This window comes from Mobula hypostoma, chromosome 10 (assembly GCF_963921235.1).
Source record: "Mobula hypostoma chromosome 10, sMobHyp1.1, whole genome shotgun sequence".
Lineage (NCBI taxonomy): Eukaryota > Metazoa > Chordata > Chondrichthyes > Myliobatiformes > Myliobatidae > Mobula > Mobula hypostoma.
Genome location: NC_086106.1, coordinates 15,897,394 through 15,922,887, shown reverse-complemented (window position 1 = coordinate 15,922,887; position 25,494 = coordinate 15,897,394). Strand labels below are relative to the sequence as shown.

Sequence of the window (25,494 nt, the reverse complement as noted above, 5' to 3'; positions counted from 1 at the left end):
GGCAATTTCCTTCCACGCCGCTCTGACGTATTGGGAAATCGTGTAGGAGGCAAGTTACAGCAGTGGTTTGCCATGGCCTTCTGCCGGGTGAGTTTTTTTTTTAAAAAAAGAGATCACCAGCCCATAACCCAGCACAAATGGAAAGTGTGCAAGGGCGCCGGCTGGAATCGAACTCGGGAGCTCTTGCCCCGAAGTCCAGCGTTGATGCCACTACGCCACCAAAAAACACTCCACAATCCCATGAAATGTTCCACAGCTAACACCCTGGCAGTTGGAATTCCACATCAGTCATGCAGAGACACAGCCAGAACTGCAGCAACCAAACCACTAAGCCAATTCACACATTTATATCACTATCCCATGAGGGTGGCATTTTCTTTGGCTGCTCACTTACACTCTCTACGACACCACCTCTTTCTTATCGATCCTCTGAGCTTGAAGCACACGCTACACAACACAGTCATTATTCAATAACCACAATCATGCCATTCCAGCACTTTGATACCAATTTTCCCCTTGGTTTTGCAGGAAAAAGTGACCCCCAGAAGACAATTAGTCCAACAAACTGGAGCTGATCCTTTCTGTCCCACAGGCTGGAGAGGATGGAGACAGCTCTGATGCATTGTCTCAAACTGAACTGTTGCCCATCTCCTTTGCTTCCCACAGATGCTGCTCAATATGCTGAAGTCACACAGGTTTTAACCCCTGCTGGAACCAAGGATACTGTAGGTATCGAAATTATAAAATGAATATTCCATGCCTGCTGGCCTTCCTCCTAAGAGTGCAGGAATCCTTTAATTCCAGTTTGCGTCAGGCGATGCTCTCACAATTCAGCAGCTTTCACTGAGTCAAAGTTGGATCTGTCCAAAGTCTCTTTGCTTCAATAAAAGCTGCAGGCCATTAACAGGAAGAAGATTACTGCTCTGATAGAGCAAAGAGATGACATCTGGAAGCATACGGTCACTACTGAGGAGCAAGCAGGTGCCACGAGGTAGCACTTGTCCTTGTTTGTAAGGGAAGGCAGTCACTAAGGAAAAACTCAAGGGTAAATAGTTCCTATCATTGTACCAGCTTTGTAAATTTTACTAAGCCCTACAGTCCCTTCGGTTAATGGTAGAGCTCTATGGCATATAAAAAAAAGTTGGGAACCCCTGAATTAAACATGGAATATTTTCAGGAGCGACAAAATATAGTGAAACAAGTAGATAATTCAATGAGAACCAGTCTTAAAAAAATCCTGTTTACATGTAACCTCCCCTCTGTAATCAGACACCATTGTTTGTTAAGAACACATACTTCACCGTGGAAGGCTTTGGAAACTGACAAGACAATTGTCTCTGCAGATATTTACGTAAAGATAGTATCTCAATCCGTTGATACTATAAAGCCATTGAAAGCTGTCATTGGGTGTGGGACATTCTAATTCTATGCCATTGTAGCTACTCAGAGGAAGACAATAAATAAATAAAGATTCATATTAATTAGCCCTCACTGAAATCCCCATGGTGAGATCAGGGAGTGTATTAAGTGGCCATCTTCTGTATTAACACCTCAGTATATCCCTACTGCATATTACACAGTTCAGGACATGTCTGTTTAGTCAGTTAATATTATGGTAATTTGTACATCCAGGGCACATGGCCAAGTGGTTAGGGCATTGGACTAGCGATCTGAAGGTCGTGAGTTCGAGCCTCAGCCAAGGGAACATGTGTTGTGTCCTTGAGCAAGGCACTTAATCACACATTGCTCTGCGACAACACTGGTGCCAAGCTGTATGGGTCCTAATGCCCTTCCCTTGGACAACATTGGTGTCATGGAGAGGGGAGACTTGCAGCATGGGCAACTGCTAGTCTTCCATACAACCTTGCCCAGGTCTGCACCTGGAGAGTGAAGACTTTCCAGGCTCAGATCCATGGTCCCGGATGCCTTTACTTTTACTTACATCCAGGGAGACATCCCTCAACAATGGTAGATGGAGTTTAATCTGGCCAAGTTTTCAGTGTTGCACTTTGGGAGATCAAATGTAATGGGACAGTACATTATTAATGGCAGGACCCTTAACAGTGTGGGCGTACAGAGGGACCTTGGAGTCCAAGCTCACAGCTTCCTGAAAATGACTGTACGGGTTGATCAGGTGATAAAGAAGGCAGATGGCATGCTGGCCTTTATTAGTCAAGGCACTGAGTTCAATAGTCAGGGAGTTATGTTGCAACTTCAAACAAAGTCCCACATGGTAAGCTGACTTGCAAGGTCGGGTTCCCTGGAATCCAGGGAAAACTAGTTAGGTGGATTCAAAATTGGCTCAGAGGTAGGAAGCAGAGGATAGTAGTTGAATGCTCCTTCTTTGAATAGCGGCCAGTGGCTAGTGTTGTACTGCAGGGGAACCTTGTTATGATTTATTCAAATTCAAATTCAATTATCATTCAACCGTACATGAATACAGCCAAACAAAACAGTGTTCCTCCAAGGCCAAGCTGAAAAACACACTACCACCAGTCATTCACAGCACAGTACTTTAAGTTCTTAATGCCCAGCAGGATCTTGCCATCATAAAAAAATACTCTTAAGAAAGGCAGTAACACATTCAGTAAGTCTTATAGAAGCTGCTGCATCTGAGATGCTGCCTGTTATTGGCAGTCTTGCTGCATGTACACACACAAAGTTTGATCAATAAGTTTGTGGATGACGTGAAATTAGGAGGTGCTGTTCATACTGAGGAAGCTGATTGCAGATTACAAGGGGACCTTGATCCGTTAAGGAAGTGTGCCGCGGAGTGGGAAATGAATTCCAATACAGGTAAGTGTGAGATGATGCAGTTTGGAAAGTCAAACCAGCATAGAACTTACTCTATGAATGGTAGGGCACTAGGGAGTGCAGTGGAAGAAAGGGGCTTAAGAGTAGTTAGTTGACAGCAGAGTCACAGATAGACGTGGTGATGAAAAGGTGTTTAGTACGCTGGCCTTTGTCCTTCAGGGCATTCAATATAGGAATTTGGACATTATGAAGCAGTTATACAAGATGCTGGTGAGGTTGCACTCCAGTGTTTTGGGTACAGCTTTGATCACTTTGTTATAAGAAAGATGTGGTAAAACTGAAAGCAGTACAGAAAAGATTTATGGGGATGTTGCCAGAACAAGAGAGCCTGAGTTATAGGGAGAGGTTGACCAGGCTAAACCTTCATAGCCTTGAAACATAGGAGAATGAGGGGAGACCTTTTAGAAGTGTTTAAAATTGAGAGGCATAGAAAAGACGGATGGAAGATCTTTTTATTGTGTACAGTTTTGGTCACTGAATTATAGGAAAGATGTCAACAAAATAGAGAGAGTACAGAGAAGATTTACTAGAATGTTACCTGGGTTTCATCACCTAAGTTACAGAGAAAGATTGAACAAGTTGGGTCTTTATTCTTTGGAACGTAGAAGGTTGAGGGGGGACTTGATAGAAGTATTTAAAATTATGAGGGGGATAGATAGAGTTGATGTGGATAGGCTTTTTCCATTGAGAGTGGGGGAGGTTCAAACACGAGGACATGAGTTGAGAGTTAAATGGCAAAAGTTTAGGGGTAACATGAGGGGGAACTTCTTTACTCAGAGAGTAGTAGCTGTGTGGAACAAGCTTCCAGCAGAAGTGGTTGAGGCAGGTTCGATGTTGTCATTTAAAGTTAAATTGGACAGCTATGTGGACAGGAAAGGAATGGAGGGTTATGGGCTGAGTGCAGGTTGGTGGGACTAGGTGGGAGTAAGAGTTCGGCACGGACTAGAAGGGCCAAGATGGCCTGTTTCTGTGCTGTAGTTGTTATATGGTTATATTAAAGATAGGGGAGTCAAAAACTAGGCATGGACCCGTAGGGCGTAGGGGCCTGTATCAGTGCTGTATTGCACGACGACTACCAAACTCTGGCAAGGCTATATCTGGATTTAATTCTAGTCACCCCATTATAGGAAGGATGTGGAGGCTTTGAAGAAGGCCTGCAAGAGGTTTACTGGGGTTCTGTCTGGATTAGAGGGTTTGTGTCATTAGAAGAGGTTGGATAAATTTCCGTTGTTCTCTCTGGAGCAGTTGAGGCTGAGGGGAGACCTGATAGAAATTTAAAAGAGACGCATAGTTAAATATACAGCTGTATAAAGTTACTGGCGCTGTTATAGATAATGTTTACTGGGTGGTAGTGGGATATTCAGAAGTCTCACAGCCTGGAGAAAGAAGCTGTTACCCAGCCTAACAGTTCATGTTCTCATACTGCGTTACCGTCTGCCTGACCGTAGGAGGTCAAAGAGACTGTGGAACAGATGGGAGGGCGCTACACATTGTGTAGGCAGAAGGGATAAAATTAGTCAGACATTTAATTACCAGTTTAATTAGTTTGGCATAACATCATGCACTAAAGGGGCTGGTCCTGTGCTGTACTGTTCTATGTTCTAATGAAACAAAAGAGGTATATATTGGGTACTAGGGCTTTGTGCTCAGAATCCCTTGGACCATCCACTGGTATCGAAATATTCAAAGTGGTTCTGTCAGTTGAAATGCGCTCCCATTATAAATAAGTAATTCTGCAAAATTACCTCTATACACCGCTCAAAATGCTGAAGTGGATAATTATAACCAGCGAAGCTGGAGTTAATCACTTATCGTTACCTTTGTGTTTGAAAAGCATTATACTGCAGAGTGTCGGGAGAGGAGAAATAGATTCTTCAGAAGACCTGCTTGTTCTGAATAATAACCTTCTATATTGACTAGCTGCTTATTCCCAGTTACAACACACAAGGTCGATTGCAGTTTAGTGTAGAGTGGGAAATTGCATCATAAATTTCCAGCATAATAGAACCTTCGTGATTTAGTAGTCTTTCCTTATATTGCTCATCTGTGGGGACTCTAGGCAATTGGATGAGTCCTGACAGCGTGCCAGAGGTTTCCTGTTACATTCCTTCTCTGCCAGCTGTTGTGTGTATTGTTTATTCTTCTCTCCAACCTTCCCCATCCAATTCTCCTCCTCTTCCTGACCCTCCCACTGCAGAATCTAAAGCAATGACTGAGAACAGGCTTTTAAAGACGAAGGAGACAATAAAGTATTGCAAGGTGCTAGGGAGCGAACTCTGTCTACACTTCTCGCTGCCTCAGTAAAACAGTCGGTAAATAGTAATCGAAGACCCTGCCCATCCTGGACATTCTCTCGTCTCATCAGATGGAAGATACAAAATGCTGAAAGCTTGTACAACTGGACTGAAGGACGGCTTCTGTACTGCTGGTAGATGACGACTGAACGGACTACTAACTTGTAAGACGAAATCTTGACCTCCCAGTCTTCCTCGTCATAGCCTTGCACCTTATTGCCTGTCCACAATGCACTTCCCCTGTAACACTACAATTTGTATTCTGTTATAGCTTTTCCCTTGAACTACCTTAATGTCCTGATATGGTGAAATGGTCTGTATGGATGGCATTCAAACCAAAGTTCTGGTACATGTGACAACAATAATCCAATTAATTACCAATGCTCAGCCCTTGTAGTTGCTCTCTAAACGAATCCCACAGCCTAGCATTTTGTGTGACCTCCACAAGTCCAACTGAACTGACAGCCTTGCTGACAAATCCTTCCAAAGAGTGGAAGAGTCTGCAAGTGTTCAGTCGTCTTCAGGCAGCATATCCTGAAGCCCTACTCCCAGACAACTTTTAACAGGTCATGATTAGTGTATTACATTTATTATTTTAAATATTATTATTAATATTAAATAATAAAACACGTAATAATTTTACAGCATACAGTGTTTACTGGATGAAAATTAAAATGCCCTATCCAGACTGGGCAAGTGCTCCACAGGTCAGCATGCCTGACCTCTATCACTGGTCTCAGTGGAAATGAGAGAAGCCAAGAGCACAGGGATCCACTGGCAGGAACCAATCAGCAGTCATCTTTCAAATTGCCAGTACGAAAAAAATGCTTTGGTCAAAAAGTACAGTGCCTTTCCAGAAAGCCTTCTGCAACTGAATCCTCAACTTCTTCATTGGCAGGCCTTAGTCAATGAGGATTGGGAACAACATCTCCTTGCTGACCAACAACATGGTGCGCTTCAAGCTACATGCTTAACCCTGCTCTACTCCTCTACACACAGCTCCATTGCCATATATAAATCTGCTGATAAGGTGGTGATCAGTCAGCTGACAGGAGCAAGATAGGACACTTGGTTGAGTGGTGGGATATCTCTAACTCAATATCAGTAATATTAAAGAACTGATTTTTCACTTCAGAATCTACAGGCATCCGTAAGTCTCATGAGACCATGGATTTGCGCCTTGGAAGGTTTCCAGGGTGCAGGCCTGGGCAAGGTTGTATGGAAGACCGGCAGTTGCCCATGCTGCAAGTCTCCCCTCTCCACGCCACCGATGTTGTCCAAGGGAAGGGCATTAGGACCCATACAGCTTGGCACCAGTGTCGTCGCAGAGCAATGTGTGATTAAGTGCCTTGCTCAAGGACACAACACGCTGCCTCAGCTGAGGCTCGAACTAGCAACCTTCAGATCACTAGACCGACGCCTTAACCACTTAGCCACGTGCCAGCTTCAGAATAGGGAGGGGGAAACATGCCCCATTCTACACTGGGGGGTTCAGTTGAGGAGAGAGGCAGCAGTTCTAAATTCCTGGGTGTTAACATGTCAGGTGACTTGTCCTGTGCCCAGCACACAGATGTAATAACAAGGAAGGCACACCAGCGTCTTCATTTTCTCAGAAGGTTAAGGACCGTTGGCTTGTCACTGAGCAGTCTATCAAACCTCTACAGATGTACTGTTGAAAATATCCTGCCTGGTTGCATCATGGTCTGGAATGGCAAATTTAGTGTGCAGGAATATGAGGAGCTGCAGAGACTAGTGTACTCAGCCCAATATCCCTCCCCACCATCACCATCAGTAGTATCTACATGAGGCACTGCTTCAAGAAGGCAACATTTACCATCAAAGATCTTCACCATCCGGCCACGCCACCTCCTAGCAGCTATGACTGGACAAGAGGTATGGAAATCTAAATTCACATCACACCATGTTCAAGAAAAGGTATTTCCCTTCGACCATTAGGTTCTTGAACCAATCCACAAAATCCTGATCACTCTGTGACTACTTTGTGATCTCAGCGACCACTTTGATTACTTTGCCCTACAATGGAATTTTGTTGTTCTAATTCAGGGGCCCCCAACCTTTCTTGCACCGCGGACCGGTTTAATATTGACAATATTCTTGCGGACCAGCCGACGGGGCGGGGGGGGGCGTTGGGTGTTCAAGTAGGGATAAACTCACCTCAACATGTCTTTTACAGTTAGGGTTGCCAACTTTCTCACTCCCAAATAAGGGACAAAAGTAGCAGTCAAATCCCGGGACACTTTACCCAAGGAAAGACTACAATGACCATGAAGCCTTGCGCGGGCACCTGTGTGCGCATGCGTGACATGCGTATGTGCCGATTTTTTTCCACAAATCGGTTTTCACTTAATCTTCCCCACTATACTGTACATACATTATTTCTACTTTATATAGGCTCTGTATTTATCATATCATTCCTGCTTTTACTATATGTTAGTGTTATTTTCGGTTTTATGTGTTATTTGGTATGATTTGTTAGGTTATTTTTTGGGTCTGGGAACGCTCAAAATTTTTTCCCATATAAATTAGTGGTAATTGCTTCTTTGCTTCACGCGATTTCGGCACGAAAGGTTTCATAGGAACGTGGCGGAAATACGAGACAAACCAATTTAGCCCAATATACGGGATGTCCCGGCAAATACGGGACAGTTGGCAACCCTATGTTCAAGTTCAACAGTGCGTGATAGGGAACGAGGAAAGGTGCGGCTGACTCATATCGTTTCCTCGCGGCCCAGTGGTTGGGGACCGCTGTTCTAATTTATGTTCTACCCGGTAAAATTTTGAATATAATTTATATTTAAGAATGCTTTTATTGTGAATGCTGCTTATTTGATGCACTGCTTGTAATGCCTCTGCAAGATTTTCTTGCACATGTTATGCATATGACAATAAACCTGACGACAGCATCTTCAAGGCATTGATTTAAATGGCACTGATAAAAGCGCTCAGCCAATGTTCCAAACACACTGCAGTTTGTTTAATATTGTGGTACATGTTCAATTGTCTGAGACTGATAGACTTTAAAATGATTAAAGTGAAACTGGTTGCAAGATGTAAAAACAATCGTGTGACTATTTCCGGTGGACTTTTCCCAAGTCTCAGGGATTTAAAAGCAATTATATCCAGTCCATGGGAAATGCAGTCAGGGAAAATCTGGGTCAGCAATTGGCTACAATATGGTTTAGGACACCAGTGCTAATATATCCTCATATTGATCATTGGCAAACTTTGCTTCATAATGTTCCTGTATAATGCCTCACAATTTTTGCTAAATAATTTGTTGCAATGAAATCTCAAGATTAAAATGGCTGTCAAAGACTACTCATTGATCCTGTTTAAGAGTTTAATTACTATATATAAATTAATGTAACATAAACTTCTGGAGTCTCAGGAGGAAGGCACTAAGTCAACACAGAATTGGTGTTAATGCTGTCAAGTTACAGATGGGATCCCATGAATCCCAGAATAACCATATCGAATGAGCAAAGCTATGGGATAAGTTTTCTGAAGCAAAACTCAGTAAATACTTGCATGTCATTGATTTTATGATGTGCCAAAAGAAAAGAAAAATTCTGGCTGGGTCATATCTCTGACTGAGTTTGCAGATTAGTCCTTCTAATCTATAAGCATGAGTCTTTCAGTCTGAAGATGATCGATAATAGATTCAGAACAAGGAACTTTTAACAGTACTGTAAAGGAACATGTCTTTTGGCCCGTAATATATGCGTTGGCCATGAAGCCAATATATATTAATACCACCTTCCTGCCGGAAGTCCATATCCCTCAATTCTCTGTCTATTATTTGTCTGTCTAAATGCCTCTTAAACGTGGCGATCACATCACTTCCCCTGGCAGCTTGTTCTTGGCACCTAACTCTCACTTTGCTTTGCCTTGCAAATCTCCTTTGACTTTCCCCCTCTCACTTGAATACTATGCCTAGTACTTGACATTTCCAGCTGGAAAAAAGAGCCTGACCATCTACCCAATCTAATAATGGTAATTTTATATACTTCACTTCACAGCCTGTTACAGTGAAAGTAATCCAGTTACATCCAGCTTCTCCTTATCATCAATACCATCCTATCTAGACAAAACTCTGGTGAATTTGTATAATCTCTTTCCTGTAATGGTGTGACTAGGACCGCACACCATATTCTAAATGGTGAGTATGTTAAAAGACACTTCTATAAGCAGCAGCATTTTAAAACTAATGTTCAGAAGCAATGACAAACCCTACACATGATACTATAGTTATTTATCATTCTGCTGGAAGAGGCTTCAGACGGGTGTTGGTCCACCTTGTGTTGGACCAGAATATCACTCTCATAGAGTATTACAGAAACAATTTGTGCATGCTGACCGAGGTGCCCATCTAAGCTGCTCCCATTTTCCACATTTGGCTTGCATTCCTCTGAACCTTTCTTGTCCAAATACTTAACAAAATGTCTCTTACATGTTGTAATTGTACTTGCCTCAACTACTGTTGCTACCAGCCCATTCCACATACACACCACCCCCTACGTGAAGAAGTTGCAGCTCAGGTCCCCTTTAATCTTTCCCCTCTCACCTTAATTCTATGCTTCTGTTTTCTTTCCCTGGGAGAAGGGCTGTGTATTCAGCTTGTCTATGCCCTTTATGACTTGTTCATCTCTATAAGGTTATCTCTCAGTCTCTTAAGCTCCAAGAAATAAAGTCCTCGCCTGCCCCACCTCTCCCGGTAACTCAATCATTCGAGTTTGAATCCTGATAACGTTCTTCTAAACCTTCTTTGCAATTCTTCCACCTTAATTACATCCTTCCTGTAACAGAGTGATCAAAGTGGTACACAATACTCCAAGAGCAGCCTTACCAGCACCTTGGACCACCGCCATCTCTTATGCTCACTGCCCCGATGATGCCTCCTTCTCCACCCTGTCGACTTGCGATGCCATTTTCAGTGTAACCCTCCTAGGTCCCTGTTTAGACCATAAGACACTGGAGCAGAATTAGGCCGTTTGGCCTGCTCCACCATTTGGTCATGACTGATCCGTTTCCCTCCCAACTTCATGCTCCTGCCTTTTCTCTGTATCCTTATCAATGATCTATTAACCTCCGCCATAAAGACACTCAATGACCTGGCCTCCACAGCCATTCGTGACAACAGATTCACCACCCTCTGGCTAAAGCATGGATTGTTTATTTCAACAATACACTGCTGAAACTTAAGTTAAATTTTACATACCTCTATCTCGGAGGTTTTCAATTTTATGTTGCAATGACAATTAAAAGCAGCAAAATTCGAGCAACTTTAATGGAAAATACTTGAGATCGATGAATGCAAGCTGCATTAGAAAGGGGAGGAGTACTTTGGTGAGAAGAATGGGTAAGATTTCAGAGATGGCACTTGTCAAATTTGGAGTCTGGGTTCCCCCCCTCATCTGTATAAAAAGTTATTGAATTTAACAAGTAATTCAGCTAAAGAATAACTCCAGCAAAAAATTTATAACGGCAGCAGGCATGTACTTCTCTGAGAACCTTAATGTAAACGAAAGCGTGCACTAAAGCCTTTCATTAAACGGAGAATAGTGGATGGCTGGGAGCAATTCGTCACAATTAATCTGAAAATGAGAAGCAGATTATGTCAAACCACAGGAGCACCCTCCAGCAAATAATAAATTGCACTGAACCTCATGAGCTGACAACCACAAAATTACAATTTTATCCACTTGAGTTTGACTTTCTTTTCCTTTTCTCCAGCTGGCAGGGAAACAAGGGCTTGTAACGGGAGTTTAAACATCTCATACAATACCTTCTCAGATTACTGAACAATATATAACTAATGGCCAAGACAATATATGTCATGGTTATTTAAACATATTGCAAATATTAAAAGTAGCAAGTTCATTTAATGCTCTCATGACAATTTATTGTTTGTCATATTGTTTGACAGATTAATTTACATTACATTTTTTCCTCAAATAACCACAATATTTTAACTGCATTTATGATTTTAGTACAGCTTGAGTACAAACTGGGTTAAGGCTGTGCCAGGACTAAATTTAGAGCCTGAAATTGAAGTCGACTACAGTTAAATAACCACCTTGTGGAACTGGCACCATGAAGTTAAGACATTTGTTTTTTTTCCCCCATTGCTCAAATGTCAGTATGGCTGACTTTAGCCTGCATGGAAAATATCTGGAGACACTTATATTTTGAAGGCATTTGATATTGAGACTCTGGTTACACTGTGAATAAACAATTGGGATCTACTAACTGATGACTATAAGAAGAGTAGAGTGCCGTTAAAAGGGTAAGAGTGGGATCTGGAAGACAAGATGAGGTAAAATCCCAACAGTGGATATGGCCCAGTCAATCACGGGTAAAGCCATCCCCACCACTGAGCACATCTATACGAGCGTTGTTGCAGGAAAACAGCATCCATCATCAGGGACCCCCACCACACGGGCCATGCTCTTTTCTCGTTGCTGCCATCAGGAAGAAGGCACAGGAGCCTCAGGACTCACAGGGCCAGGTTCAGGAACAGTTAGCACCCTTCAACCATCAAGCTCTTGAAGCAGAGTGAATAACTTCACTCGCCCCATCACTGAACTGCTCCCACAATCTACGGACTAACTTTCAAGGACTCTTTATCTCATGTTCTCAATATTTATTTTTTCTTTCTTTATTATTATTATGTCTTTTTTTCATATTTGTACAGTTTGTTCTCTTTTACATACTGGTTGTCTGTCCTGTTGGTGTGGTCTTTCATTGTTCTATTATGGTTATTAGATTTATTGAATATACCCACAAGAAAATGCATCTCAGGTTTGTACTGTGTATGGTAGCATATATGTACTTTGATAATAAATTTAGAATCAGAATCAGGTTTATTACCACCGGCATGTGTCGTGAAATTTGTTAGCAGCAGCAGTTACTTTGAACTTTGAATTATTAAGAGCAAAAGGGTGGTTTGGGAGAGAATAGATCACTTAAAAATCAATATAGCCCTATGTGTGTGTTGAACGAAAGGAAATGGGAAATATTTTTAATGAATATTTATCTGTTTTTACTGTGCAGAAAACAATAGAAGCTAAGAAAATGAGAGAAATGAGTGGTGACTGGACCTATTGCAATTTGCCTATTGCCATAATAGGTCAACGGCAGACGCAACCTCAATGGCTCTCCACAGCTTTAGACCACCTGAATAACACAAACTCCTACGTCAGGATGCCGTGCATCGACAATAACTCAGCATTTAATAACATCATTCCCACAATCCTGATTGACAAGTTGCAGAACCTGGGCCTCTGCACCTCCCTCTGTAATTGGATCCTCCACTCCCTAACCAGAAGATCACAGTCTGTGCGGATTGGTGATAATATATCCTCCTCACTGACAATCAACACCGGTGCACCTCAGGGGTGTGTGGTTAGCCCACTGGTCTACTCTCTGTATATACATCACTGTGTGGCTAGGCATTGCTCAAATACCATCTATAAATTTGCTGATGATACAACCACTGTTGGTAGAATCTCAGGAGGCGACGAGAGGGCGTACAGGAGTGAGATATGCCAACTAGTGGAGTGGTGCTGCAGCAACAACCTGGCACTCAACGTCAGTAAGACGAAAGAGCTGATTGTGGACTTCAGGAAGGGAAAGACAAAAGAGAACATACCAATCCTCATAGAGGGATCAGAAGTGGAGAGAGTGAGCAGCTTCAAGTTCCTGGGTGTCAAGATCTCTGAGGATCTAACCTGGTCCCAACATATCGATATAGTTATAAAGAAGGCAAGCCAGCGGCTATACTTTATTAGGAGTATGCAGAGATTTGGCATGTCAACAAATACACTCAAAAACCTCTATAGTTGTACCATGGAGAGCATTCTGACAGGCTGCATCACTGTCTGGGATAGAGGGGCTACTGCACAGGACTGAAAAAAGCTGCAGAAGATTGTAAATCTAGTCAGCTCCAACTTGGGTACTAGCCTACAAAGTACCCAGGACATCTTTAAGGAGCAGTGTCTCAGAAAGGCAGCGTCCATTATTAAGGACCCCCAGCACCAAGGACATGCCCTTTTCTCACTGTTACCATCAGGTGGGAGGAACAGAAGCCTGAAGGCACACACTCAGCGATTCAGGAACAGCTTCTTCCTCTCTGCCATCCGATTCCTAAATGGACATTGAACCCATGAACACTACCTCACTTTTCTTAATATACAGTATTTCTGTTTTTGCACATTTTAAAAAATCTATTCAATATACGTAACTGATTTGCTTGTTTATTTATTATGTTTTATTTTATTTGTATTTTTTTTCTCTCTCTCTGCTAGATTATGTATTGCAATGAACTGCTGCTGCTAAGTTAACAAATTTCATGTCCCATGCTGGGGATAACAAACCTGATTCTGATGTCTTGGACCACATAGAAGGGAACAGGTTTTTCAGGCCTTCAAGTGCATTAAGATGGATAAATCCTCTTAATAGTTCAAAGTAAATTTATTATCAAAATACACATACGTTACCAGATCTGGTGTTTTCTTAGAGCTTGTGGGATGCTGGAGAAGAAACTGCAGAGACCCTTGCAGAGATTTTGCTTAATCTCTGATCAGAGCAGACTCAATGGTCTAATTCTGCTCATATGTCTTATGGTCTCTGGCCATAGGTGAAGTTCTGGAGGGCTGCAGAGTGGCTAATGTAGTACCATTGTTTAAAGTAGGTAGCAAAAACAAGCCAGCAAACTGCAGGCTGTTAAGTCTGATAACAGTAAATTACTGGTGGGCGTTCTGAAGAACGGGATCTACCAACATTAGGAGAGACAGGAAATGTCAATATGACTCTGTGTGTGGGAAGCCATGTCTGACAGATCTTTTGGAGTTCTTTTAGGGTATACCCAAGAGGGCAGATGAAAGCAGGGCAGTGGATGCTTTTAGATGGACTTTAACAAAGCCTTTGACAAGGTCCATCATGGCAGGCTGGTCTGGAAGGTTAGGTCATGCAGGATCTAGGGGTCGATAACAATTTGGATTTATAACTGGTTGAGTGATAGGAAGCAGAGGGTAATATTCAAGGGTTGTTTCTTGGACTGTAGGTTTGGGTCTAGTGGTGTGCAACAGGGTTGATGTTGGGATCCAAGTTGATTGTAATTTATATTTGGAAGTGAATGTACAAGGCATGCATAGTAAGTTTGCAGATGACAGTAAAATAGGTGGTGTCATTGATAGTGTAGAAGGTTAGGAAAAATTACAGGTATGTGGTCTGAGGAAGGGCAAATAAACCTCAATCCAGATGAGAGAAAATCTGCAGATGCTGGAAATCAAAGAAATGCATATAAAATTCTGGAGGAATTCAGCAAGCCAGGCAGCATCTATGGAAAAGAGTAAACAGTTTTGGGCCAAGACCCTTCATCAGGACTGGTGAAGGACCATTCTGATGAAGTGTCTCGGCCCGAAACGTCGACAGTTTATTCTTTTCCATAGATTCTGCCTGGCCTGCTGAGTTCCTCCAGCATTTTGTGTGCATTACTTCAATCCAATTAAGTGTGAGGTATTGCATTTTGGAAGGTCAAACCAGGGCAGGGCTTATACAGTGAATGGTAAGGCCTTGGGGAATGTTATGGAGCCCAGCGACCTAGAGTACAAGAGCACAGTTCACTGAAATCACTATCACATGTAGATAGGGTGGTGAAGAAGGCATTTGGCATAGTAACCTTCATCAGTTGGGCATTGATTGGGAAATTATCCTGCAGTTGTATAAGATAGTGGGTGTATTGTATACAGTCTTGGCTGCCCTGTTATTGTAAATCTAGAAAGGGTGCAGAAAAGATTTACCAGGGAATGCCCTGGAGTTAGAGGCTTGAGTTACCAGGAGAGGTTGCATAGACTAGGATTTTAATCCCTGGAATGTATGACACTGCGGAGTGATTGATAGAGGTATACAAGGTCACGAGGAGCATAGACAGATTGAATGCATGTGATCTTTTCTCAGGGAGGGGCTGCTAAAAGAAGGAGGGCATAGGTTTAAGGTCAGAGGTGAGAGATTCTTAAAGAACATCAGGGGCAGCTCCTTTACGCAAAGGGTGGTGTGTTGGAATGAGCTGCAGGAGATAATGGTTGAGATGGATACATAAAGCAATACTTAAAAGCCACTTTGATAAGTACATGGATAGGAGAGATTTAGAAGGTTAAGAGCCAAATGCAGGTAATTGGGACTCGCTTGCTGGGCAACATAGTCGGCTTGGATGAGTCAGCCTGAAGAGTCCGTTTCTATGCTGTATGACACTATCACTTCATGATAGTTTAAACCATGAAAATAGTTAAAAGCAAAATTTGCCAGTTCCTGAACCCTATTGCAAATGGTAATGATCTAGTTGGACTGATGTACACTTTTATAGTCATTTGTTAGCTGAGTCAATCGAATAAGAGAAGGAAAACTGACTTAGAAAGAAAACATGATATATTAGTGCTTCCGCTATTTAAAACTTTGCAACTTTATGAAATAAGTAACATGTAGAATTTGTATCACTGCTGGTAACACATACCTGGCTATCATTTCCTTCTCTTTGTTCGAGGCATGTCCTCCACTGCCCAAGAGCTGAGCTGGAGTAGAAAGGAAGTATAAGCAATGGTTCTTGAAGTATTGATTTATCAATGGGAGCAAAATCTGAGGGGAAAAATGCATTAGAAGTTGAAATTTCAGTTTGGGGATGCTGTATTTGTTAGACATGTTGTGTTTATTATATTAATCAGTATGTTAATGCATTATTGAATGCACCTCCAAGTCACTCGATGAACTTACGCATACTGTGATTCCTAATCTAAACAGTTTTCGAGTATCATGCATAATTTCATGCTAAAAACATTACACACTATTTTCATGAAGCTTCACACTTAGCTCTGATGCTACAGTTCCTGTTGGCTTTGTTATTTCAGATAAAATGGGCCGTGTAAAGTAGTTTTGAACAAAAAAGGTTTTAAGATTCATTTTATACATTGATAGAATAAAATTATAGAATTATTACAGTGGGAGTTGAGGTTATGCGGCCCATCCAAATTTATAAGTGGTATTCAGACAGCCCCATTCCCAAACTTGTTTCCTATAACCCTGCTTTTGTTTTTCTCCTGTAACTATCTGTTTACTTTAATTGAAATTGCTTTGAGACTCTTAATTCCAGGACACGACTCATGGAACCCGATCCTTTTAATTTTGAATCCATTTCCTCCACCTTCCAACTCTTGCCAATGGATAGTTTTTGTTTTTTCACTCTCTTTATATCCTCTATTGTTTTGAACACTCTGATAAATTGCCCTTCAATCTTCTCTGCTCTAAACGCAACAATTCCAGCTTTCTCAGACTATACAACTGGGCCCGTTCCCCCATATCATTTCTAAACACTTCCTGGGGCTTCCAGCTTCTCCCTGTAGCATGTGGGTGCGTGTTCCGCTTCCCAGATTTGACCTCCTGAAGTCTATGGTTATCATACGGCTGAACTGCATATTGTCTGCAAATTTGGAAATGTTTCTTTGAATCAATTCTGAAGTATAAACACAGTTTTAAAACTAATGCGAGGAACACTGCATGCTTTCTTCTAGCTCAAAAGTAAACTGTTTGCCATGACTCTGGTTTTTGTCCCAAACATAGTTCAATGTGCATATGCCACTGCTCTTCCTTTCCACTGGGCTTAAACTCTAATAAATATCAAATATCTTTTGAAAATCTACATATTGTGTAGCAATTACATTGTCCTCATACACCCTCTCATATTATTTAATCCCATGAAAAAGATCTACTGATCATACCTAAGGACTTCCACTTTGGCCACAATCAGGAATCTGAGTAGAGAATGCACAGCATTTCCATTCGGTATCATTCGCAAATGATGAAAGTAATGCATTTCATCAATCACAATTACTGCTTCAGAGTGCATTTTTTGATTAAAAGTTTTGTTTGATATTTTTGAGAACAGTAATGCAGTTTTGTTAATACCTTTGAAAATAGGTTAATCAGGATATTTCTTTATTTAGCAATACAGTGTGGGGCAGTCCCTTCCACCCCTTCGAGGCACACTGCCCCAGCATTCCACAACCCCAGTTAATCCTAACCTAATCACGGGACAATTTACAATGACCAATTAACCTACTTGGTACATCTTTGGATTGTGGGAGGAAACCAGAGCACCTGGGGAAAACACCAGCATTCCATGGGGAGGCTGTACAGAGACCCCTCAGAGAACTGCACTGGAATTGAACTCTGAACTCTGGAAAGCCCTGCGCTGTAACAGTGTTACTCTAACCTCGACGCTACCACGGCACCCACAACAAGTGAGTAACAATTAACTAGATGTTAAAATCACTGAGTTTTAAAATTATGAACAGCTCTGTTTCAAAAAATGTTGGCAAATCTAGGTGATCTAAATGTAATGACAGTTTGGCACACTAAAAGTAGGTGAAATCCAAGCTTTATGCATATAGCTAGAGCAAGATTATCTTCAAATTTTACCCAATGCAATATTGCACGATGATACGAATGAAAATCTGATTTGATTTGGCCACAGTATCTAACAGTGATTCGATGTCTGTAATATACACACAGCTGGGTACCACTGAAGCCAATGTGCAGTTTACAATTTGAAGTTACAAAGTTTAAGTATTATTTATGCTCTAGTCACACTACTTCCAACTTCAGCTGAAAATCATACCGACGTGGTTTTGCCTTCTTCATACAATGTAAGCCTTCACATTCTGCAATAATCCCTGACCTTTCCTTTCAATATTGCATTGTTTGGAGGAGGATAGGTCAGTGGTTCCAATATGAGCAAATCAAAAAGAGGAATCAGGAGCTAAATCTAATCCTAGAAACTGTGGCAGTTCCAGATATGAGTACTACCTGATTACTGTGGCAGCAAAATCTGACATAGCAAAGCATCCAAGAGGCATATTTTGCTGATTATTTTTTTATTGAGTGACAATACATTCAAGCTACTGTAAACAAGACTTGCTACTTTGAATAAGAACAATACCTAATTTCGTTCAATAATTTAATCTAGAATACAACTGTTCATAAATTATCCCTTCTGCTCATCGCTCAGCCGTTGCAATTAAAAAGCTCCCACACATACCTTTACAAAGAACTTGATCTCCTGTTCATGAGGGGATTTCTCAACTCTTCCACTGCTCACAACAGCCTCTGTGTTGAAGAAGGAAAGGCATCATTGGCACATCATTATTTTTCTGATTAAGCGCAGGCTCAAATAGCAGTTGTATCCAAATCACATCAAAATGTAGGATTAAAAAACATGTTCTCCATACAAGAATGGAGAATAAATCAGATCACAGACTAATAATTGTCAAACTCTCATTAACGGCTGTTATACTGTCCTTCATACTAGAAAGTCGCTCTAAATATATTTATCTACACTGTTCTTGTCTCCTTCAACCAATGAATCTAATGTACTAGTTAGTAAATCAATGACCCTGAAAGTCTAGCTGAAAAAGCATGAATTAAATTTTCTTAAAGCCTGCTCTTGACACCCATCCAAATCACTGAAATATGATAGCCAGACATGATTCCATAATAGAATACGATGACTACTGTTAACTAGTTATGCAAAAAAATATTTTATGTAATTCCATTTCCTTATAGAATCAAAGTGCTATTTTTTATCTAGTCCCATTACATTAAATTTGTTGGAAATTAGATATCACCGAGCTTTGGGGTTAATGGTGTTGTGTTTAGTCTGAAAGCCTCATTAGGAGGCTTCAAACAATAGAATCAATAGAACTCTTGCATGCTTTTATTGTTTGCATGATTTGTGTTTTCTTTTCTCTCTTTTGCTGCACAAATTGGGTGTTGGTCTTTCCTTTTTGCAAGCAACGCACACAAAATGCTGGAAGAACTCAGCAGGCCAGGCAGCATTTACGGAAAAAAGTACAGTTGACGTTTCGGGCCGAGACCCTTCAGCAGGACTTCCCAGCATCTGCTGATTTTTTGTTGTTTTTTTCTTTTTTATATAAAAAAATGGGTTATTTTGGTTTTCTTGCTTTGTGGCTGCCTGTAAGCAGACAAATCTCAAGGTTGTATAATTTATACAAACTTTGATAATAAATATACTTTGACTCTTTGAACTGAATCATTGGGGTTATTTGGACATTTGCTCTTTCAGTAAAATGCTGCAGAGACAATGACCACAGTATCCTGCACTGATGATACAGAGTTGCTGCCATAATGACATTAAAATATTATGAGGGAGACTAAGATAGACAGTAGTAAACTTTTCCTTATGCAGACATGTCTATCACCAGAGTGCATGGATTTAAGTTAAGGGATATTTAGAGAGGACAGAAGAATTTTTTTCCACCCGGAGGATGGTTAGAATTTTGGTGTACTGCCTGAGAGGCTGATGGAGACACAATGCTTAATAATCTTGACTTCAAGGGAAAATTTCCTCTCTGGCTGTTGTAAGATCTATGATCCTCATGTGTGGGATGAAAACTGACCATCAGAGTGTACACTTCTCAACTTAGCATTTGTTAGTGAATATTAAAGTAAATATAGTAGTTTCACAACTTGTACCTATGTGCAAAACAAACTCTTGAGCTATGTCCAACCACTGCAACAATTTCTTCAGAAAACCATAGGCAAATCTCTTCTCGATTGAGGATGTGTCTAATTCCATATCCTTCATTCCTCTATAAAAGATTAAAAACAATTCCTATTTTACATACATTATAAGTATTAACTGTTGATACCTTAAAAGTGTTTCAAGTACAATGAGTATTTTTGTCTCCAAAGTGAAACTATCTTTTGAGACTGGCCTCTCTTCATGAGCGAGTCAAAATGCCCTTTGATCTGATGGCAATGAATAGGTTAATCCAATAGTTATAGAAACAGAATTGTGACAGCATTGTTTAGTACCAGTTCTTCCACACATGTCCTTAGCATGGCAGTTCAATTCATTCCCCAACTGTTTTCAAAACTTCCCCTGGACAGAATTTTGGCTAACTGGCATGTAATTCCTTGCTTTCTGTCTTCCTCTTTGAATAAAGGGGTTATATTTGCTATAATTCCAATCTAACAGAACCTTCCCAGAATTAAAGGAACGTGTAAAGTTAAAATCTATGCATCAAACACCTTATCAGCAACTTTATTTGGGACCAAAAGGTGATGTCTATTAGGATCCAGAGACTTGTCAGCCCACAGCCCTAGTCATTAGAAATTTCCTGATTTCCTCCCTCCTTACCCCTAAGTTCACAGCTAATTCTGAGATGCTACTTGTATTCTCTATAATGAAGTCTGACGAAAAATTCCTGTTTAAATTATCCACAGTCTCCCTATTTTACATTATTATTCCATATGACCAGCCTTCTTAATGTTTTGTAAAATTCTTTGGAAACTCTTTCCATATTCCAGGCAAGCTATATTTCTGACTGTTTTTTCCTTCCTCATTAATCAATTTGTCATTTATTGCTGAATTGAGCCAATGAGAGCTGGCCATGGTGACAGTTCCAAGGTGAATTGCTGTTGTCCAGGACAGTTAAATCTGGGACTTTTGCATACCTGCTATAGGTTTGGGGCATATGAAGCGACCAAAGCTGGTGCTTATGTTCCTATCCTGTCACAAGACTCCACATGAAATAAAATGGTCAGCATTGATCGTGCCCCAAGCTCAGTGGTGGTAACTCACTTAACAACCAGCGGAGTATCAGCGTCAATTGCTATGGTGTTGATCCTTGTTTTGGGTGGCACTGTGGAGCAGCTAACAGAACCATTTCCTTAGAGTGTCAGAGACTCAGGTTCAATGGGGTTGAATGGAATTCCCTGCTCACAGAATTTGCACATTCTCCCTGTGACTGTGTGAGTTTCCTTCAAGTACTCCGGTTTCCTCCCAAGTCAGGTTGGCAGGTTAATAGGTTACTGAAATTTGCCCTACTTTGTAGGTAAGAGGTGGAATTTGAGGGTTGCTGATGAGAATGTGGGATTAATAGAGGAGTAGTATAAAAGGCTGGTGATGGTCAGTAGGGATTTGATGGGCTGAAGGGCCTGTTTCCATGCTGCATCTTTCTATAACTATGACTGCTGGTTGCACTTGGCTATGACACTTCATTAATGTAATACTGTGCACTTCAGCACTCTAGTGACGGTAAACACTCTTTGGAGGAAGTGAAAAGTGATGAGGACTACTTTTGGCTTATCTGCAATACTCTAGAAATCCAACTAGGCACATTGGCACGAGTTGTACTTCAGTGCCAGACCCATTTCTTTTGTCACCTTCTGCACTCTGATTAAACGCCCTCGTTGGGCAGTCTTTCATTGATTCTGTTATAGTTACTGTTCTATAGATTTATTGAGTATGCCTACAACAAATTGACTCTCAGGTTTGTATATAGTGACATATATGTACTTTGATAATAAAATTTACTTTGAACTTCAACTGATATCCTTTTGAAATACCGGAATGAGTGGGATAATGAGTCAGCCTTGAGGGAAATATGGAGCAGACTCAATGGGCCAAATGGCTTAATTCTGCTCCAATGTCTTATGGTCTGATGTAATTCAATTCGTTGTTCCGGGAACTACCTTCATTGATCACTCCTGGGGAAAGAAAAACATGGTTCTGAGCCCAAGTCCAACCCTTTGGGCTCCCATTCTCCTTACATAAATGGCATATAAAAATGTTTCAACAATCACAACAAATTAATGAGCAATTAACTTATAATCATTTGGTTAAATAGCTGCAGCTGGAGGCCTTTCTTCTGCTCTGTATTGGCACTAGCTGAGTGTTGAGCAGCAAAATGACAGCACATTAGTATTAGCAAGTAATGTCAGCTCCAGTCTGTGTGGTACAACTCTGTTAATGTCCAATGCAGCAGGCTGCAGGTCTCATACTACAGTCTGCATGAATGTCATAGATACTATTTTGAATCTCTTACGGATAAAACAAGTAGTATGCTGCTGATAAAATTTTGTCATTATTGTGTTAATTGTTCTTGCATTCTTACTTTTTACAACCCCTCCTGTCACTGAATGAAAGAAATAGAGTTATACAGCTCAGAAGCAAACCATTCACCCCAACTCCTCCTTATTGACCAATAAGCTTTCCCAGTCTCATTTGACTGCATTTTGTCCATATCTTGGGTCTTTCATATCGATGAACCTGCACAAATTGTACCTTTCGCTACCACTTGTACTAACAGCTTGTTGGGTGTCCTGAGTGTGGGGAAAAGCTTGCTTCTCTGATCCACGATACATCATCCCCCCCCCCCCCATCACGTTAAGTGTATTCCCTCTAGATTTGCACTCCCCTACCCTGGGAAAAGTACTGTGACCATTCACACTATCTATGTCTCTCACCATTTGGAAATCTCTATAAGGTCAGGCCTCAACCTCTTTCACTCCATGGAAAACAGTCCCAGCCTATTCAGTCTCTCCTTCTAACTCAAGCCCGGGCAACATCCTCATGAAATTTCTCTGCTCTCTCTCCCTCAAGACCAGAGCTACACCCAATATTCCAGGTGAAGTCTCACCTATGTCTTGTACAGCTGTAAATATGACATCACAACACTTGTACTCAATACCCTGTCTGATGAAGGCAAAAGTTCCAAATGTACTCTTCACCACCTTGTCCATCTGTGTCACCACTTTCAGGGAACTATGTACTTATAACCCCAGGTCTTTCTGTTGTACAACACATCCCTGGGAAATGTCATTCACTATCTACATCCTCCCCTCAGTTAACTTCCCAGTATGTATCACTTCATAGATCTGTCAATCCTACATCCTGTTGCAACCTTAGACAGTGTTCCTCTCTGTCCATCACACCACCAATTTTAGTATCATCCGCAAAGTTACTAATCAGGTCATCGACACTCAGTGGCCATCTTATTAAGCACAGGATTGAAACCAGAGTAGTCTTCTACTGCTGTTGCCCATTCACTTCAAGGTTCGATATGTTGTGCGTTCAGAGATGTTCTTCTGCAGACCACTGTTGTAACGCATGGTTACTTGAGTTGCTGTCACCTTCTTGTCAGCTTGAAACAGTCTGGCCATTCTCCTCTGATCTCCCTCATCAACAAGGCATTTCTGTCCACAAAATTGCCGCTCACTGGGTGGTTTTAGTTTTCCGCACCAACCTCTGTAAACTCAGGAGACTGCTGTGCGTGAATATCCCAGTAGATTAGAAGTTTCTGAGACACTTAAACCACCGTGTCTGGCACCATCAATCAGTCCACGGTCATAGTCACTTGGATCACATTTTTTCCTCATTCTGATGTTTGGTCTGAATAACAACTGAACCTCTTGACAAGTCTGCATGATTTTATGCACTGAGTTGCTGCCACACGACTGGCTGATTAGATATTTGTATTAGCGAGCAGGTGTACCTAATAAAGTGGCCTCTGAGTGTCCATTCTATCCATTAATCAATATATATGACAAAGAGGGTACCTAGCACCAAACCCAGTCGCCACTGGTCATAGACCTCAAATCTGGAAACAAATTCACCTCTACCACCCTGCCATTAAATTTAAACTGTATCCAATCACTAGCTCAGCCTGGATCCCATGTGATCTTATTTTCTGGACCAGCCTACTCTGTGGGATCTTGTCAAAGCCGTTGTTAGGGTCCATGTAGACAACAAACAATGTGCTGGAGGAACTCAGCGGACTGAGTGGCACCTGTGGGTTGAAAGGAATTGTTAATGTTTCATATTGAATAGTTTTGACTCATTTCCCCCCCCATAGATGCTGCTCAGCCCACTGAGTTCCTCCAGCAGGTGGCTTGTTGGTCCTGACTCCAGCATCTGTAGTCTCCTGTGTCTCCATGTAAGTAATATCTATTGTTTTGGCCCTGATCATCCCCATTGGTTGCCTGTGCAATAAATGCAATTAAATTCGAGAGTCATGATTTCCCACAGACCAAGTCATGTTGCCTATTCCTAATTAATAATTCATTTGTACATTATTAGAACCTTTAAATATGGATATAGCAAGTAAATAATGCTTAAAGTGACCTTGTTACAGCGTATCCATGCATCTGCAGGAATCTGAGCAATTCGTGAGCCTTCTCCCTGTCCCGAGTTTTTTCTTTAGCAGTCAGTGTATCGTATGGTACCAAAAGGGGATGAGTTCCACCACCTAATTTAAAACATGAAAGGCAGATATCGAAAGGAGAAAATGTGAGATATAAAATAACAAAGTGGACAAACAGAAGTCAAGGTAAAAATCTGAAAACCAGGTTCTAAGATATTGTAGATCAAATTAATTATAGGAGCAGCAAGTAGTTAAGACTAAGGGTGAGGGAAGAGAAGTGAAGAGGGTAAATATTGGTCTTTGTTTTCTTAAGCTTACTTACTTACTGCCCTTTACACAGCTGGGGTTTAGGACAGCAATGAAGGTCCTCCATCTCTGTTTGTCCATACCTGTGATGGTATGTAGAAGGGTTCTTCATTCTTGTTTCCATAACAATTCTTTTTGAACAGTCAGGGTTGTTAGCTGGGAGGACCGGTGGATCGCTCTTAGTCTGGCCTTTACCCTTTCACCTGTTTGGCATGGGTGACCCTACCAAGAGCCAAAGCACTAGGCCCCGACTCTAGCTAACATAGCTCCCCAGATCATTGAGACGCGCAAGCTTCCAAACCCCACTACAAGGCTGTGATCCTCGTGGAGGAGTTTTCTTAAGCACAGAGCCAATATTTTTAACAACTGTGTCTGGATTCCTGCTTCCAAACCTCCCTCCCATTCATATCAGCTGAAGTTATTGTGGATGACTTGAATTCTCATGTAATCAAGTTTTTTAGCATTCTTATTATTGAAATCATGTACTGAGAAAAACTCGAGCTGGAAAAAACTACCTGGAATGGATTTTTGTTTAAAACACCATGTGTAAAAAGGAGTTGGAAAACAGTTACAAAAGGATACATGGAATGTAAGAAAACAATGGAAAAGAGAAAAATAAATGAGGATCACGCAAAAAATGATGGAGGAACTCAGCAGGTCAGGCAGCTTCTATGGAAATTAATAGATAGTTGACATTTGGGGCCAAGACCCTTCTTCAGGACGGGCGGGGGGGGGGGTCCGGGAATGACGGCAGAATTAAAAGGTGGGGGGAGGGGAAGGAGGTTAGCTAGAAGGTGATAGGCTAAGCCAGGTGGGTGGGAAAGGTCAAGGGCTGGAGAAGAGGGAATCTGATCAGAGAGGAGAGTGGACCAAAGGGGAAAGGGAAGGAGGAGGTGATAGGCAGGTGAAAAGAGGTAGAAGTTAGAGTGGGGAATAGGGGGTGGGGTGGGGAATTTATTTACCAGAAGGAGAAATCAATACTGTATTCATGCTATCAGATTGGAGGCTACCCAGAAGGAATATAAGGTGTTGCTTCTCCAGCCTGAGGGTGGCCTCACCTT

The 25,494-nt window shown here is 41.4% G+C and overlaps 1 protein-coding gene across 8 annotated transcripts in view; it reads right to left on the bottom strand.

Moving 5' to 3' along the window:
• The window catches only part of LOC134352669 (ryanodine receptor 1-like), a 581,514-nt gene that overhangs the window by 207,445 nt on the left and 348,575 nt on the right, over positions 1-25,494 (bottom strand). For all 8 annotated transcript variants that reach the window (XM_063060038.1, XM_063060039.1, XM_063060041.1 and 5 more), the window contains 4 exons: positions 24,109-24,232; positions 19,674-19,789; positions 18,220-18,287; positions 15,643-15,764 (listed from right to left, as the gene is read on the bottom strand). In XM_063060038.1, coding sequence (XP_062916108.1) covers positions 15,643-15,764; positions 18,220-18,287; positions 19,674-19,789; positions 24,109-24,232 — 430 coding nt within the window. The remainder of the gene's footprint in view (positions 1-15,642; positions 15,765-18,219; positions 18,288-19,673; positions 19,790-24,108; positions 24,233-25,494) is intronic.